The sequence below is a fragment of the Phaseolus vulgaris genome, chromosome 8 (genome assembly GCF_000499845.2).
Source record: "Phaseolus vulgaris cultivar G19833 chromosome 8, P. vulgaris v2.0, whole genome shotgun sequence".
Classification (NCBI taxonomy): Eukaryota; Viridiplantae; Streptophyta; class Magnoliopsida; order Fabales; family Fabaceae; genus Phaseolus; species Phaseolus vulgaris.
This window is the reverse complement of record NC_023752.2, coordinates 44433355-44452631: the sequence shown is the minus strand read 5'-3', so window position 1 is coordinate 44452631 and position 19277 is coordinate 44433355. Positions and strand designations below refer to the sequence as shown.

The 19277-nt window shown below is 33.4% G+C and overlaps 1 protein-coding gene across 2 annotated transcripts in view; it reads left to right on the top strand.

The window, feature by feature from the left end:
* Window positions 1-16828: 16828 nt before the first annotated feature.
* LOC137823575 (sister chromatid cohesion protein PDS5 homolog B) overlaps window positions 16829-19277 on the top strand; it is a 31797-nt gene continuing 29348 nt past the window's right edge. For both annotated transcript variants that reach the window (XR_011083149.1, XM_068628764.1), the window contains exons 1-5: window positions 16829-17063; window positions 17448-17681; window positions 17814-17995; window positions 18397-18517; window positions 18981-19208. Coding sequence is in view for 1 of the 2 variants with exons in the window: in XM_068628764.1 (XP_068484865.1) it covers window positions 16968-17063; window positions 17448-17681; window positions 17814-17995; window positions 18397-18517; window positions 18981-19208 (861 nt within the window). In the remaining variant the exon portion in view is untranslated. The remainder of the gene's footprint in view (window positions 17064-17447; window positions 17682-17813; window positions 17996-18396; window positions 18518-18980; window positions 19209-19277) is intronic.

The window sequence follows — 19277 nt, the reverse complement described above, 5'->3', positions numbered from 1 at the left end:
CAATCTCAACTCTTTGAAAAACTCTAAAATATGTTCTTGTTAAAACCCAAATTTGTTTTACTCTTTTTATCAAAGATGTTTGTTATCAAATCTTAACAAACTGTTTATTGCATTTAAAGATTGGTCAAAGCATTAAAAACTGGAGCGTAATCAGTTAGAAAACATTTAATGCTCAGTCAAAGCTTAAAGTAGTTTTTCTGTTATGGTACCAAAACAAACAATCAGTTGTTTCCACGAATCAATCGGTTGTTTTAGTTTTGACAGCTCAACCATTTGAAAAATAGTTTTCAACCTTTTCTAAACACACCTAAGTATAAAACAATTGGTTGTTTCGACAAAACAATCGGTTGTTTTTCACTTAGTTTGAAAAACACTTTTCTTTTAAAAAGATTGAGAATGTCTATGCTTTGGATTCAATCAAGAGTGGATTACATAAACAATCTACCCCAGATCCTATTTAAGACAGCTCAGCAACAGCAAGCACATCTAAGCCTTCAACACCCTTCAAAGGGTTTGGATTCTTCAAAGCTTGAACACCACTTGGTTCAACAAATTTCACATTTGACACCTACATATGTTGTAGTTGGAAAAAATCTATTAAGGAATTTGCTCTCCAAGTCATCCTAACTAGTTAAACTTTGAGTTGGTTGTGCTTTGATCCAATCTTTGGCTTCACCAATACAGGAAAATAACACAACTTCATGTAAGCAACCTCTTATTGTCCAACTTCAAATCCCATGGTAGCACACTACTCATAAAAGGTATCCAAATGAGCATATGAATCCTCATGTTCTTACCTAAAAATAGGTAAGCCAAACTAGATTCAAGAAGGTTGGTTTGATCTCAACTCCTTTAGCTGCTAGTGGAATGACAAATTTGGAAAAGTTTGTTGGTCCTTGATGGACTACATAATCTGGATTGAAATGGTTGAAAAAGTGAAGAAGAATTGTCATGTTTGTCTTGCTCATATATACACTATATAAAAAAAAGATGATTCAACTACTAATATTTTACTAGTCCCTGACATTATTATTATTTTTGTTATTATTTATTATATTTAACATTATTTTTATTAATATTATTAACAATTTGTTGTCGAGGGGAATCAAACTCATGTCACATAAGTAAACATAGAACTTATAATCACTACACCAAACAAACTTTGTTCTCATATTATGATTATGATGATTATCTATTATTATTATTATGATTATTAATTCTATTATTATTATTATTATTATTATTTCTATTATTGATAACTAGCATAAACATAGTCAATATTATCGCGCATGAGGTAAAGGTGCTGATAAATAAAAAGCGTTACATTGTTCAAGCGTTAAGAGAGTTACAAGTAGTTGAAAGGTATGGCTACTCATCCCTCAATTGACCATTGACCATGGTTTTACTCGGGTCAAGTTGGGAGTAGTCAATTTCAAGGTGAACCCCTAATGCTTGTTCAATTGCTGCCTCAAATCCCACAAGGTAAGATTAAGCAGCGTCTTGCTTTCACGCTTCAATTTCTTTGGCCAAGTCTTCATCTTTTTTAACCAACTCTCCTTTGAGTTTGTCAATTTCAGACAAGAGTCTGCTCCTTTCTTCAGCAACCTCCTTAGTCTTCTCGACCAAGTGTCGCTCAGTCTCTTGTTGTAAATCTTTGGTATGGTGGAGCTCATTTTGCAGGAGTTCCATCTCTTATGGAGCTTAGAGATCTCATGGGCCTTCAAGTCCTCTACCGCTTTTCGTTCTTTCATTTTAGCAGCAGCCAAGCAGTTTGTGGCAAGGGCTAGGTCGAATTGTCTTATGACTTCACGAACCAAGTGGTTTTCATTCTGAGCCATAAACCTTTCCCAATCTTCGATAGGCAGCAGGGCTTTCTCAAGGAATGTAAGGGCGTCAAGTATTGGGTCCCATAGATTTTTTTCCTTTGGAGCTCTCTGCTTCGCCCTCTTGGATAACCACCATTTCTCGAGGTAGAGATTGGTCTTCGAAGGGAGTTGCATGGTGAGAAGGAGCATGCCCATCCGAGTGATTGTGCTCGGTAGGGGTAGCAAGTTTCTTCCTTTTTCTTGGGAAGACCGACCCCAAGGGAGTTTCCTCGTCATCAGTTGGGGTTGAGGTAGTGGTGGCAGGAGCTTTCAACTTTTGATTTAAGGAATCCTTGGGCACGTTGGTAGCTGCCCTCATCCTCTTGGCCATTTCTTCTAACTCTTTCATGTTAAATTTGGACAACATCCTCCTGCAAAGAAAAGCAAGTGAATGGTTAGTACAAAAAGCAAAGGTTCATCTCACTAAGAGTAGGAAATGGGAAATACCAGTATAAGCCTTTAGAGCACCAGGAGTTAACTCTTTGCTTAGAAGGAAGGTGGTGTCAAAGACAATCTTCAAGCTCAACAGAAACTTGCAGACCTCCTGATCTAAAGGTGGCAGGTCTTCTAGGCATCGAGCACCCTGAAATCGTGGCTCTTAGGTCCAATACAAAGGGAACATGTCCAGAAGGGTCAAATTTCTTTTGTTACAACGAAATTTTAAGAATTTACCTTTAAAGTTTTTGTAGAAAGACTGAAGAGGGTGAGCAAATCTCTTCCAGGGGCACCGTTAACGGATACCCATAGTTGGCGGCCCAAGCGTTTGGCCTCAAAGAAATAAAGAAATACTTGTTACGTTAACTGATTGGGAAGAAGAGTTTTCTTTTATATGGAAGATCTCAAGTGCGTGAGAGTTTATGGAGTGAGGAAGTGGAAGTGGAAGCGTGGAGAAGAAGCTGAGAAGTCTGAAAGGGTTTAGAGGTTTAAGAGAAATGAAACAGTAAAATGAGAATAAGTTTTCGAACATTGGGAATGCCAAGCGGTAACGCTTTCCCACTATTGATGAGGATACCACGTGTACGCTTTGGATTGAGTATGATGAGACGTCACCCCAGAAACGATTCGTGCACTGCACCACACCTACCCACTGAGAAACTGTAAGGTCAGCCACCTAAGCACTCGAAAGCTTGAGAAACTTTCTTTTTGTTTTCTTAGTCAACAATTGCACCAACCATGAATCCTTTTTCCTTTGATGACAGTTGACAAGTTCAGGAGAATTGGGTCATGGCCTGTAGATTAAATTAGCTTCCAAAGGAGTAAATTTTTTGTTGCAACATCAACCTTCAATAAAGCAGTGAGACATGAAAAGGAACACCCTGAAAACACTACAACTATTATAACATACGCTTAGAAAAGGCCGCCACAACAACTTCAAGAACCTGAAGATTTTGAAAATGTTGGTGAACCATTGACTGTATAGGAGTTAAGGGAAGTTGAATCCTCTGCCACAGATACAATAAATAGTTTGTTAACAACATTCTTGAAGTAATGAAGACACGTGAAGAAGTTGCAGATTTTCGCAAATCTTAGCTTTTCTTGAAAAACATAATTATTTCAACTGATTGTTTATTAAAAACAACAAATTAAAATTTTAATAAGAAATCCTGTTAAAAATAAAAACCAATTAATTCTGAAAAATAATTGATTCAAATCTTAATAGAATGTATCAGAGGAATAATTAATTGATTCTTTATGAAAACAATTGATTAAAAATTAAAGACAATTTAAAATTCAGCAAATTAAAAAGAAGTAAGTACATAAGCAAATAGCACAAGTAATTTTATATTGGTTCAAGTTGATCAAGAATGATCAAGAGCTTTGAAGAATCCAAATCCAAGGTGTTTGATGAAAGGCTGAAGTTGTTGTTGTATGTGGGTGGGATTTGGGTAGATTAAAGTGTAATTCACTCCTTTGTTGAATCTAAAACTGATGTGAATTAAAACCTTTTTAAAAATGGATGTTTTTCTAACCAAGTGAAAAACAACTTGTTGTTTTGTCGAATCAACCGGTTGTTTTGTTCTTAGAGGTTTTTGAAAAAGGTTGAAAGCTATTTGACTTGGTTGACTTTGCTGTCAAACCAAATCAATCGGTTGTTTCGTGATTTCAACCGATTGTGTCTCTAGAAATTCTAACAGAATTCAGTTTTGATTGGTGAATTTGTCTTAAATGATTTCTAATTGAATACGCTCATGCCTTTAATGTTTTTAACCAACCTTTGGAAGTATATATAGTTTGTTATACGCTCCTAGAAGGTAAGAAACAGTTTTGAGAATTCAGTTTGACAAATTTGATCTCAAGTTTTCAAGATTCACATCAAGCTTTGGATTTTCAAGTGAGAGTGGAATAAGATTGCAATTGTATTCTTTTCAGTTGTGCTTTGATCAAGTGTAATCCTTTTTCAATATTCTGTATTTCTGTATTTGTGTTTCCAGAGAGTGTTGTGTGTTCTTGAGGTGTTCAAAATCAACACTCTTGGTGTGGTTTACCAAAGGTAGTGTTTTTCTTGAGGAGTTCAAGGTCACTACTTTGGTGTGTGGTGTTTGTAATATGGTTTTGATTGCATAGTGGAATATCTAGTGGTTTCTGGGGACTGTATGATGTGATTCCACTAGCCATATGGAGAATGATTCTTGACATTCTTAGGAATCACCTTGAGCTGGACATTATTGAGGCACTTTTCTTAGAGTTGGATCATTGTTCTAAGACAAGAACTCACCAAAAACTAGTACCAAATCCCAAACTCATTTGGATGTTCCACATATTGTCAAATTGAACCAAAAGAGATGGAGGAAAGGCAAAAACACTAATTAACAACACAAAACAGTAAGGAACCGAATCTAATTGCTGGAATTGAAGAAGAAAAGATGAAAAACAGCCAAGAACACAAATGAACCATAGCTACACAAAACAAGCTGAAATTACCGAACCAAAACAACTAGGAAACAAGCTAAAACAAGGAAATTAACAAGATAAGAAAGGAAGGAGAAGAGAATGCTCATGAGGATAGAAGAATGGTTGGATGATCACGCCACTAGAAGTATGGATGCTCCTAGATGAGTGTGCAAGCCGCCACTTGAGGAAACCATGATCCTTCAAGATAAGACTAGAGAAGAAGGCTCAAAAGCTCTCCAATGCTCACTCCAATTTTGAGTATAGTTTCTTTAGATAAATTCAAATCTGAAAAATACAAAGAGAGCACCTCTATTTATAGCCTAAGGTGCTGAAATATAAGCTACACAAATTCAAAAACTCCCTCCCAAAAAGCTTCTAGAATTTGCGCCTAAAACAAAGCATGAGGAAGGTGTGACCTCTTCCTTCACTTTGGCACCTCCTTTTCTACTCCTACACCTATCTACTAACACACACCCCCTAAGACTCCTAACTAAAGACTAAAAGATGCTAAAACAAAAGAGGTTTCTAATGTTTCCCTCTAAGCACCTTCAACTAAAGAAATTACAAAAAGAGAAAATAAATGTCCTCTAGCTCCCAAAGCTTTGAACATGCTTCTTGTAATCCTTTGAGGTGGACTTTGACCTCCATGGGCGTCTTCTATTTGTGCCTCCTCCTCCTCTTGATCTTGTTGATTGGCCTCCATGTCCTCTTGGGCTTGATCTCCATCACTGTATGTAGCTCTTGGTGTAAGAGTGAACCAGTATAAATCTGTTTGTGTGATTCTCTCTTTCCCTGATCTCACATATATATCTGTTTTAAGTTTGTTTTTATTAACTACTGATAAAAACAACCGGTTGAATCGCAAAAACAACCGATTGATTTCTGGAAATCAACTAAAACTACTTTGTGCATTGCTCTCCTTAGTTTCTTTCTTTGTTATTCTTCATTGGTTTTCATTATACCTTCAAAGTTTGCGAAAATCCTTCTTAAACAATTCAACCCCTCTTGTTTAAGGCCATATATTCTAACAATTGGTATCAGAGCTTGGTACTTGAAAAATACTCAAGTTTGATCCTAAAAATATTTTTCTTATGGCTAAAAAATTACCCTTTGGGGAGGATGCATCAATAAACAGACCACCTTTGTTATGTGGTTTGAATTACCAATTTTAGAAGGTACGTATGAAGATCTTTGTTGAATCTCTTGATAAGGAATATGGGATGCAATTGAAAATGACCCTTTTATTCCTAAGCTTGAAAGGATGGTGTTTCTATTGAAAAACCTTGGTCCCAATGGACTAATGCAGAAAACATAAGAGCAAAGTTTGATCGCATTGCAAAAAATATTATCACCTATACCTTAAATTCTGATGAGTTTTTCAGGGTCTCTAAATGCAGATCTTCTAAGGATATGTGGGATACTCTTGAGGTAACTCATGAAGGAACAAACGATGTAAAGATGGCAAGGAAACATACTCTAATCCAAGAGTATGAGGTGTTTAGAATGCTCAAAGGAGAATTAATTGCGGATGTGCAAAATCGATTCACTCACATTGTCAATCATCTCATGAGTCTTGGAAATGTCTTTGACAAAGAAGAGTTAAATATCAAGATTATCAAATGTCTTGATAGATCTTGGCAACCTAAAGTCACGGCTATCTCAAAATCAAGGGACTTGACATATTTGACTACAACCTCCTTGTTTGGAAAGCTTAGGGAGCATGAGTTGGAGATGAATAGACTCAACATTCAAGAGAGTGAAGATAAGCATGTAAGAAACATTGCCTTGAAAATTGCCAAGCACAAGAACAATCAAGTTTCAAGTGATGGAGAAACTCTTAATTTGCTGTCCAAAAAGTTTGGCAAATTCTTGAAGAAGAACCGTGACAAAGACTCTAATAAAGAAAGGTCTGACAACAAGAAAACTAGTGATTTTAATGCTAACAATTATACTTGTTATGGTTGTGGAGAGCAGGGGCACATAAAGGTTGAATACCCAAATAAAGAGAAGAAATCAAGCAAAAAGGAAAAGAAAGCATAATAAAAAAGAGCCTACATTGCTTGGGATGAAAATGATGTCTCTTCATCTAGCTCCTCATCAAGTGAAGATGAAGAAGCTAATCTGTGTTTGATGGCCAAGGAAGAGGATGATGCAAGTAGTGAAAGTTCTTGCTCTTCTTTAAATGCTGAAAATTATAGTCAACTTCTTCAAGCTTTTAAAGAAACACATGAGGAAGCTAATTTTTTGGCACTCTTAAACAACCGATTGAAAGGGTTGAATAACTTACTTGAAAACAAAGTCAAGACAATAGAAGAAGAGTTGGAGAATTCAAAAACTGATTTTGAAAATCTAGAAATGCTTTACAAGAACTTTTATTGCAAGTGTGACTCACTTGTCTATGAAAATTGTGAATCTCTTGAAAAGAAGGTTCACTACCTTGTGAAAATTGTGGATAAGCTTTCAAAGGGTAAATCCAACTTTGAGAATATCTTGGCATCTCAAAATTGTGTTTTTGGAAAAGCAGATTTAGGTTTTAATCCACAGAGCAAGAAAAATGAGTTTTCAAAGTCTTTTTCAAAACTGCCAGAAAAACAATGGATTGAAAAATCGAAACAACCGGTTGTTACATGCTTTTATTGCAGCAAAAGAGGCCACTCTGTTAGATTTTGCAATATTAGGAAATATTATGTTCCTAAAGGTATTATGAGATGGATTCCCAAGAATTATGAGGTTCCTCGTGATAAAGTTAATGTCAAAGGACCCACATTTGTAAGGGGACCAAATCTTGTTGCTTGATTTTCTCTTTTGTAGGTGGGCTTGATGGAAAACATGGAAATGTGGTACCTGGACAGTGGTTGTTCCAAACACATGAATGGAGATAAATCTAAGTTTGTGAACATCAATTTCAAGCAAGAAGGTCATGTGACTTATGGAGACAACAATAAAGGAAAGATTCTTAGAAGAGACACCATTGGAAACAAGAAAAACTTCTTGGTTCATGATGTCCTTTATGTGGAAGGTCTCAAACACAGTCTTCTTAGCATTAGTCGGCTATGTGACAAACAAGTAATCTTCAAGCCAAACTCTTGTGAGATATGCCTACCCAATTCAAAGGAAGTAGTGTTGATTGGTAAAAGGATCAACAATGATCAATGAGTCTTAATTCACAAGATCAAGCTTATGAAGGAATCTTTTGGACATCCAATTATTGTGTAGTTCCAGCTTAGTCCTCTTGAAGGCCAAGTGAAATTTCTTGATCATGGACAATGAATTATTAAAAGAACTACTTTGTCAAAAGGATAAGACTTTCCTTGTTTTTATTTTCATCTCTTGATTTTTTTTAATTGTGTAGTACAAAAAATATTGATTGATGCCTTTATCTTTCACCTATGTAATGTGTATATGAAGCCTTCTTTCTGATTCATCTTTGTCTGTCATTTCTGAGTCTGTGAAATGCTTAAGTTGTTGTCACAAAAAAACAACTGATTGTCTTCACGAAACAACCGATTGTTTCCCTTTGACAACACTGCATTAAAAATTGAATTAATATGTTTTTCATTATGACTGTTGTAGATTCTTTCCCCAAGCAGTTATGGGTCAAAGTGCATTTATCATGGGTCTGATTTCGTTCAGAAGGGTGTTACTTTTGTCATAAATGGAATATATTCCATAATTTCTTGGAAAATTAAGAATCTTTATGACTAGTCAAAGTATTCATGTGTCACCATGTGAAATCTGCCACTAAGTGACGTGCCACTGTGTAACCTTGGACCAAATTCTCTTTCTTGAAGACTAAAACCCATTAAATGCCAAGGATTGGAACTGTTTTTTGTGAATATATAAACTCATATGCAGTTATTTCTCTTCACAAAAACAACTCATTGCCACATCTCTTGTTGGTTTGAAAATCTGCCCAAGAATCTCATTCTGCTTTTCTCTTTGTCTTCATGGAACCCACACCCCCCTCATCAAAGAGGGTCAAAACAAGGGTTGTAAGAAGGGGAGGACGCATTGAGGCATGGTTCTCGGGTGAAGATGAAAAGATTGAGAAATATCTTCATGAAACAAGTAGAAAGACAATAAACAATCCAAAGCTTATCTCTTTCACTTGGTTAAAAGAGCAGAAGTTGGGTGAGCTGAGAAGTCTTCTCAAAGAATAGATGTTGAAGAGGTTCTTGGAGATGTCAGGGAACATATATCCTGATCTTATAAGGGTATTCTATACCAACCTTCAATTTGTTGGAAATAACCTTGTTTCTCATGTAAAAAGGGTTGATATGGAGGTTACACATGAAGTATGGACTGCCATCACTGGATTAAAGTATGCAGGGCTGCAAATCAACAAAGGGAACATTAGTGTGGTGGAAGAATTTAACAAAATACAGTTTTACAAGAATTGCTTGAAGAATCCTCGAGATAAAGTGAGAAATTTTTCAGTGGGAGGTCTTAAGTTGAATGAAAGGCTAATTGCCTTGATTGTGACATGGATGCTCACACTTAGGGGGAACAATCATTTTGTGCTTACTGAGGAGGATCTTGTCTACATGTATTGTATTATGAACAAAGTTAAGATTAATTGGATCCACATCATCAAGGAACACATGCAAAAATCAATAAGGTTAAATGATTATCATTATCCATATGTTGTTTTGATTTCTAAATTCTTGAATTATTTTGAAGTGGACCTTGAGGAAGAACAAACTAAATTTGTGAAATCATCTCTTGAAGTGAACAATGGTTCACTTAGAAAGATGGGTTTCACCAAGATTGGTGGAAAATGGGTAAGCAAAGATGGTGATCAAGGTGGTTCCTCAAGTGGTGTGCAAGCTAAACAAGAAGAGGAAGATCTTGATGCTGAAGGTGCTGGAGTTGATGCTAAAAGAAGAACATGTTGTTGTTGATATAGGTGTTGGAACTAGTGTTGGAAATCAAGGAGAAATGATTCTCTCGATGTCTCATTTTCAGAGGTTTATGGTTAATAGGATGGACAACTTTGCTGAAAACCAAAAGAATCTCCATGATTTTTGTGCTACAAATTTTAAGAACTTTGATGACAGATTCCAAAGCATGGATACACGTTTCTAGAACCTTGATGAACAAATTGAAGCTGTTTAAAACCAACTTTTTGAGTTGCAGTACGGAAAGGAAGATTCAAGCAAAATTTTAGTTATCTTTATGTTTATCTTACTTTATTTTTTGGACATCTCTTTCTTAATTCTATTTTTATCTCTTCCCAATTTTATTTGTGAAGACAAATAAGGGGAGAATATGGTTTTTATGTTGTCTTAAAACTGCTATAACTCTAATTGAAGTGTGTTTCAGTTTCTGCTGCATATGCTGGTTTGGTTTTGGTGCTGCAGTTTTGGTAGTTTTGGCATTGTTTGTGGTTGGTTTCTCTACTCTTGTGGTTATGCAGAAAACTAGTTAGTGTGCCATCATAACCTGCTATTAGAGATGCTCTGGGTTTGCATAGTTTCTGTTTTGCAGGTGTTGTTTCAGATTCAAACAAGACCAACACAAGCAACCAGGGATTTTTCTTCATCAAATAGGGGGAGATTGTTGATCAAGAGTGATCAAGAGCTTTGCAGAATCCAAATCCAAGGTGTTTGAAGAAAGGAAGGAGTTGTTGTTGTGTGTGGGTGGGATCTGAGTAGATTAAAGTGTAATCCACTCCTTTGTTGAATCTAAAACTGATGTGAATTAAAACCTTTTTGAAAATTGATGTTTTTCTAACCAAGTGAAAAACAACCAGTTGTTTTGTCGAATCAACCGGTTGTTTTGTTCTTATAGGTTTTTGAAAAAGGTTGAAAGCTATTTGACTTGGTTGACTTTGCTGTCAAACCAAATCAATCGGTTGTTTCGTGATTTCAACCGATTGTGTCTCTAGAAATTCTAACAGAATTCAGTTTTGATTGGTGAATTTGTCTTAAATGATTTCTAATTGAATACGCTCATGCCTTTAATGTTTTTAACCAACCTTTGGAAGTATATATAGTTTGTTATACGCTCCTGAAGGTAAGAAACAGTTTTGAGAATTCAGTTTGACAAATTTGATCTCAAGTTTTCAAGATTCACATCAAGCTTTGGATTTTCAAGTGAGAGTGGAATAGGATTGCAATTGTATTCTTTTCAGTTGTGCTTTGATCAGGTGTAATCCTTTCTCAATCTTCTGTATTTATGTATTTGTGTTTCCAGAGAGTGTTGTATGTTCTTGAGGTGTTCAAGATCAACACTATAGTTGTGGTTTGCCAAAGGTAGTGTGTTTCTTGAGGAGTTCAAGGTCACTACTTTGGTGTGTGGTGTTTGTAATATGGTTTTGATTGCATAGTGGAATATCTAGTGGTTTCTGAGGACTGGATGTAGCTCTTGGTGTAAGAGTGAATCAGTATAAATCTATTTGTGTGATTTTCTCTTTCCCTGATCTCACACACACACACACACACACATATATATATATATATTTGAAGTTGTTTTTATTAATTGCTGATAAAAACAACCGGTTGCATCGCAAAAACAACTGGTTGATTTTCTGGGAATCAACTAAAATAGTTTTGTGCATTGCTCTCCTTAGTTTCTTTCTTTGTGATTCTTCATTTGCTTTCATTATACCTTCAAAGTTTTAGAAAATCCTTCTTAAACAATTCACCCCCTCTTGTTTAAGGCCATATATTTTAACAATTCACTCTTTTCCAAGAGCTACATCGAGTTACCACTTCACACTGAAATGGTTTTCACTAATCAAAACAATTCTTATACAAAGAACAACAATCTTAAACCCTACAAGATTAATTGTAGTCCTGTAACACACTGATACATATTACAACACCCAAGAAACCCCATCTTGCATTGTAATTCAATCAAATACAAGTAAAGAAAGAAAGATGGAATGAAACCACTTGACAAAAAAACTATAGAAACACAATTTGGGTTTTTGGTTATCCAAATCAACCTTAATCCTTCACAAAACAAGATGATGAAACAAGATCTCCAATAATTAAAAAATAAATAAAAATTTACAACCTTTGTGTAAAAAAATACAATAATATTTTTCTCAAATTCCAAAAACGATTTTATTTTAAGGTTCTAGGAACCTATTTATAAATTTTGACAAACAACAAAACTAATTAAATACACAGTTGTAAAAAATAATCGGTTAAAATATGAATTAACCAGTTGATTTCACTTAAAGTGAAATTACTAGTATAATTCGGTTTTTTATGCATGTTAAAAACCTGAAATGAAAAACACATTTTATCTAACACATGAAAACTCATTTTTTAACAGATTAAAACTTTTCACGCAAAGCACTTGAAAAAATTCATAAGTATTTTCAACTCGTTGATTTATGAATTTAACCGGTTAACAAAAAATAACTTTCATAAACCATTTCGATAACGTTTTCAAAAACATTTTAACCATTTTAAAACTATTATCTTGGATCCATCATCTTATTTTGAAAAAGATAAAATGTAGACACATGAGAAAACTAAGCTAGACTTCACCAAAAACAAATTGGAGAAATACCCTTAGATGTCCAACAAAGTGCTTAACTCATACCCTTAGTAGAATCATAAAAAGAAAAGTAGTATGAGCAATAGAAGAATAGAAAGGAATTGGCTAAAAAGGAAAATAACAAGTGTTATGAAATAAGAAGAGATAAACCTTAAATGTCTAAGTGAGAAAGTTGATACACTTCCCCAGGGAAAAAACAAGCACTTTGACTAGTCTGTGCTTGTTGTGTTATCTTGAGAACTATAAATGAAATACAAAAATTGTTTGAGAATTGCAAAAATCACTTGAGTGTAAACAACTATATGGGTTGGGAGTGAAATTGGATTGGGGAAAATGAATTAGCTTATGCATGGTTTAGAGCCTTTTGTAATACAAACTTCATGTGTCTTGGGCTTAAGTATGCAACACTTATGCTAAAAGCATAAGTATTGACATCTCTTCAATTCCAAACTAACTTTGACAAAATTCAAGCTAATCATTACTACTCAAGACCCACACCTACAAGATCTTTGCTTGAAGAAAAAGAAAGAGCTAAGTTAGGAGTAATTGACAGGGGTTAAAATGTAGTAAAAATCATACATCAATAGACATGCATTTTGCATAGAAAATGTATAAAAATGAGTTGAAAAACATGTCAATTCCTTCCAAAACCAGTTGAACTTAGATATAAAGAAGAGGAGGAGAAATATGCATAAATCTTGCAAAAAAGGACAAAAGAGTAGCAAACTTATGACAAAGTAAAAAAAAGTCAATATGTCCAACTCATGAAGAAAGACTCAACGAACTAAGTGCAGATAACAAGCTTCAAGAAAATACTCACAACGTTGAGCGCTTTTATAATATGTTGAGCAGATTGAGGCCAAAATAGTTAAAGAAATCCATAGCTCAAAGGGCTGAGGGAATCCAAGAAGGATGAGTGCAGAGACTCATTCACCATGAAGAAAACCCAAATTCACTCAGGAAAGACTTGAAGCCCTCATGCATAAAAATGAAGGAGACAGATTTTGCTTGAAGCCAAAACCCAAGTCAAATTTACTTCATGGCTAAGAAAGGTGGAGAGTTGGGCTTAGCTAGGAGCGAATCTTTGACAAATCTTGAATTTGAGAATCTCAAGAAGCCAAAAATACCAAATCTCATGAATCCATTGGAGGTCCATTCCAAAATTCTATAAATAGGGACCTCAGGGCAACATTCCAAATCATTGAGAGGGAACATCATTGAAAGGTAGAACAAAGAAGAAAATAAGTCAAAAGGCCTTGAGAAAGGTCTAAGGGAGAAAGCCACAAGGCTAAAGCCTAAACATACACTGGAGGGAAGGATCCAAAGCCTAAGTTGACTAACAACATTCAAGGATCCATCTTTGTTGTTCTTTAACTTCTCATACTTGATCATTCAATTTTGCATCCACATTTACATCATGTCTTTATGAGTTCTACCTTTCTTAGGGTTATCATTTTACTAAAGAAAAACTTTATATAGCTCAAGGATTCATCAGAAACTTCTTGTAAGAGAAAGTCACGAGGGAGGTCTCATGGACCATTATGGATTGATAAAACCTTATTTTTTTGTAAAAGCAAATTTTATTGGCCACACAAAGTAAATGTCCAAAGGCACTATTATAAATGCATAGTTTGTTTGAAAGTTAAGTCTAAAATAATGCCTCATGAACTATACATCCCTCCCTATAGTTAGTACCCCTTTGCAAGAAATAAGAATGAACTTTGTTTTAGGTCTCTCTGGAACCCATAGGGACTATGATTCTATCTTTATGGTGGTGTACAATTTTAGCAAGATGACCCATTTTATATCATGCCACAAATTAGATAATGCTAGCTACATTCTTAAACCATTATTAAAAGAAGTTATCGGGTTGCATGGTCTACCTAAGATTGTCTTATATAGATGTTAAGTTTCTTAGTCAATTTTGAAAAATTCATTAGGAAATGTTTGAAACTAAACTTTTGATTTCTAGCACATGTTATTCTCAAAATGATGGCCAAACTAAATAATAAACATGTCTCTAATTAATTTGTTGAGAATTATTTTAAAGATTAACAAGAAAAAATTATATTATAAAATAACATTGTATAATTATTTTTGGTGAATTTATAATTTATTATCATATCGTTTGATAGATAACAGAAATAGTAATTTTAAAATTTTAAATATTATAATTTTAAAATCTATAGCTAAGGAGATTTCCCTTTAAAATTGTTTTTGTGTAGACAATTTTTTTTTCCTATTTTACTCCTTTAATATATTTGATTATCAGAAGAATCCTTTGGTGATTTAGTAATTTTCCCTTCCACTAAGCAGTTTTCTTCCGCTAAGCAATTTTCAATTTAAGGAGCAGTTTCTCAATATCACGAATGAGTTGATATTCAAATGAAAACCTGTTAATAACTGATTCTCTTCATTACTTTGATCACCGTCCTCCTCACTTTTTCTCATCAACACTCTTTACATATCAACCTTTTTCAATAAGATTCAATTTCATAAGCAATGTAAAATTGTTTAATTTCGAAAATGCTCAACATTCCACTTAGTTTGCTTTTTTAAGGTATTTATTAAGTGATTCATGTGGCAGCAAAAGCATTGCAGTATTGCACTTTCTATAAAAAAAAAAATCAAGATCAATTCTAAGAAAAATCACCTATATAGTATTTTGCTATTGGTACTACTACAATATAAATATGAAGTGGTTTATGAGAGGAAAAACTTCACAACAAGTTACTTATTTGACAATAATGATAACATCATTTTTTAAATATTTACATTTCCAACAATGCATAGAAACTTATGAAATAGAAACTAATTTTAGAGATAAAAAATAATTAGTTGTTATAGTGACTAAATTAGAAACCATTTTATAAACTAATATTTTTTTGGTTTCTAAATTAGTTTCTATTATTGTTAAATAGTTTCTAAATTGGTATCTAATAACTACCAAATTTGGTAGCAAAAATCTTGGTAGTTAATTAGATACCAATTTAGAAACTATTTAATAATAATAAAAATAAATTTAAAAACAAAAATTTTGTTAATTTTTAAAATAATGTCTAATTTAGTTACTAGCAACTAATTTTTTTTAGTTTCTAAAATTAGTTTTCATTTCACGATTTTCTTGTTTTCAAACCTTTTGAAAAAAAAAAAAAGTTTGATGAAATAGCTGACTGACTAATAATATGATGTATTTGGATTTCCATGTAATCTTTGTAGGCTCATATGCTTTTTTCTTTTTTCAAATAGAATTCTTATGAAGGTCTTGGATTTTTTAAGTCGCTGGATTTGAGGAAGTAAGAAATATGAAGCAACCATATTCTTTGTTTCCACAAATCCCATATTTGGATTTTTTTACATTGATTCAATATCTGTTAAAGAATTTGTTAATAAAGACATATTAATGATATTAGAAATAGAAAACTATTTTCTTGAATGGAAAATTGGTGATAGCACTGAGCATTCCAAATATTGGAGATGTAGACTTTACTCTAAAACAAAATGGAAAACAGAATGATGCCAATAATTATTAATCATATTAATTTATCGTTGCCTAATTGTTTATTTACAAAAAGACTTAAGAGAGATAATAAGCGTCGACTTAGTGCGTAGAATACTAACAACAAAAATTATTTTTTTACATATTTTAATTCATAAAAGAACAAAGGAAAATTGTTTTCCCATAAAAAATATAAATTAATATCTTATCGAGTAAATCAATTTATTAACAGCATTGATGCATACTTATTCAATTTTTACAGAAAAAATAAAATAAAGATATGATACTCCAAAATCAAAGAATAAATAATTTTATTATTTTTCCTTAAAAGTATGAGTGAAACTGAAATAAAAAGATATCAATCTACTAAAAGATATAAATTTATTTGTATAGTGAATCTCTCATTTGTACAGTGATATTTTTTATAGCCACCAAGTATGATATATATGTATTAACTTTATTTATATTACACATATTTGGATTTGTGTTTTCTTAGAATTAATTAGTACGAATAATCAGTCATGACTGATATTGTATCTATTATTAGTATTAATTATGAATTACTATCAATATTTGTTTTCTCTTTATTTCTAAAATATTACCAAATTGATATGATCGTAATTATTTCTTTTTTAATTTCTTTGAGATAACAAATAGTTAAAATATGAATTATCTTGCAAGCATTTCAAAGAACTTATTAAATTAGAAAAAGTCAATTAAATAATTAAGACCTGATCATATATATGGAAGAAGAGAATAAAGAAAAATGTTGAAAATGAATAATAGTGAAAGTGTTTTTTTTTTGTCTTATACATACAAAACTACATTATTTCTTCTCCTTTTGCGCTTACAAATATTTTTTTTTTAAATTTATAAATATCTATATTTTTTAAATATTACTATAAATTTATATATATATATATATATATTCTTATTTATAATTATTTTTTAAAAACATATAAAAACTATAAATTTATAATATCGTTTATTTAATTTTTAATATTTTTATAAAGAAGCTAACTTCTTTCGTTATATATTTTTATTTTTGACACGCGATTAGTGTTAACGCGCGTGCTAGGGCGGGTTCCTCCCTGCTCAACGAAAACGAAACGGCCCTTTACTCATTATTTTTCACACACTCCCGCTCCTTTTCTTCCCAAACTACGCTCTGCTTTGTTCGTTCGTTCCTCAATTCCTCCATGGACGAATCCTCGCTGCAATTAGTCTCCGAAATCGGAAGACACCTCGCTCAACGAACTCGTCCCAACAAGGACTTCATCGTCAAATCCCTCGGAGTAAGTTTCTCCTTCTTGGATACCTTCTCTTTCTCGAATGACACTTGCACCACTTATATCTGTGATTTTTATCGTTTGCCGATGAATTTTGAGTGCGTTGAACTAGGTTGTAATAAATTATCAGTCTCGAGAATTACCGTGACATTTTGAACTCTGTTTCTTGAAATCAGTTTCTAGGTGTTTGGTTAGATGGTTGCTAGTAGTTGGGATAATTAGTTACTTTTCTGAGTATACTAGTCACTTTGTGGTTCCATTGTAATCAATTTCAGTTTCCTCTCTAAAATGGTTTCCAGTGAGTGTTGGTTACCTTACCCGCTGGTAAACTAAGTACATTATTATTATTATTATTATTATTATTCTCATTATTATTATTATGCTGTGCAGAAAGCGGCAAATGCTTTGTCTCAGATAAAACAGTCTCCTCAACCACGGACGGCCAAGGAATTACAAGCTGCTAAGAAACAAGAAGATGCTCTGAAGCCCCTGTCAAATGCTGTGGTTTGTGGTGGTATGCTTCAACATGCAGATAAGGAAGTTAGACTTGTGGTTGCCACGTGTGTCACCGAGCTCTTTAGACTTATGGCACCTGAACCGCCTTTTGAAGACAAGCATTTGAGGGTATCTATTATGTGTAGCATAGTTGAAATATGTGTAGTTTTTTCTTTTACTCTTTTTTGCTTCTTGACTGCTTGAATTATATACTACTTTAGTTTAATTGTTGCGCTGACTGCAGATGTATTTTTATTTCAGGATGTATTTAAACTTATCATTAATTTGTTTGAGGATCTAGCTGATACTGCAAGTCCATTCTTTTCGAAAAGGGTTAAAGTATTGGAGATAATGGCTCAGTTAAAGTGTTGTGTGTTAATGCTGGAGAATAACTGCCTGGACCTAGTTCTTGAGATGTTCAATATTTTCTTCTCAGTTGTGAGGTTTAACATGAGATCAATCTCCTGCCTCTCCCTCCCTCTTTGTGCTTGGCTACTTTACTGTATTTCTGGGATTATTATCTAATTGGGGAAAATTGTATTAGCTTATTTTAGATTTACCAAAGGTCTTTTTATACGGCGGACACAGTTCAGTGTCTGACTTCTAAGACAAAATTGATAGTTTTAGCTTATAATGGATTTTTCATATCATCCATTTATCCTTAATGTTTAAGTTATGTAATACAACAGTTGGTGGGGCTTGGGAGGTTGTAGTTTAATAACCATAGCTGTTATTTCTTGTGAAGCAGCCATTCCTTATAATTGCAGAAATATGCAATCCGTTTTCGATTGTTGATTTTCATGGAAAAATTAATGACACCTGACCCACTTCACCTCTTTTGCAGAGATGAACAACTTCTCACTAGTGCCATGACTTCTATAATGATAAACATTTTGTATGATAGTGAGGAGGCTTTTCAGCAACTATTAGGAGTGGTTTTACAAAATCTTGTCAAGCAAAAAGGGGTAAGATGATTTTTTTTTTTCAATTCTTTTAATCGTAGTTAACATGTGTTTTGTATTTTTTTTCATGGAAATACACAAATGAGCTTTGTAATTGAAAATCAAATGCTGAGTGTGATGCAATTTCATTTATTTCCCTTTTTTGTCCACTAGAATATGACTATTTTCCAGAAAACACTGTGCTTCATTGTTTTGTGAAGTCAATTTGCTTAGTGTATTTTATGTTTAAAGCCTTCTAATTTGGTTTGCTTTGGTTTGTAAGGTCTGATGCAAATTATTTTCGCAATTTGATTTCCTCTTTAATTGCTGGGAATACCATTATTCATGATTATATAGTGATAGTGACATTTAGATATTTTTGAGTTTTTGTTTTGTCTATTCGGATGTTTTGGGTTTGAAAAAAACACTTCTCTATATCTGAAATGAAGTCATATTGTTTCAAAATCTAACTCCAGCAGAATGGCAGGATGCAAATTTTGCTGCTGAAAACCTTGCTGCATCAGTCATCAAAACTTGTGCTCAAGAGGATGAGCTAAACCTCCTAGTTTGTGGTTTTTTAGCTTCTTGTATACATGACAGAGATGCTATGGGCAGTGCGCTTAAACAATATTACTATGAAATTTTCTCAAAAGTTTTCGACTGTGCGCCTGAGATGCTTGTGTCTGTCATCCCAAGTTTAATCAAAGAATTATCGGTACACACCTTTACATCAAAATTTTAAATTTTACATAAGATGGAACCAGTTGTTTGAAATTGGTTCATT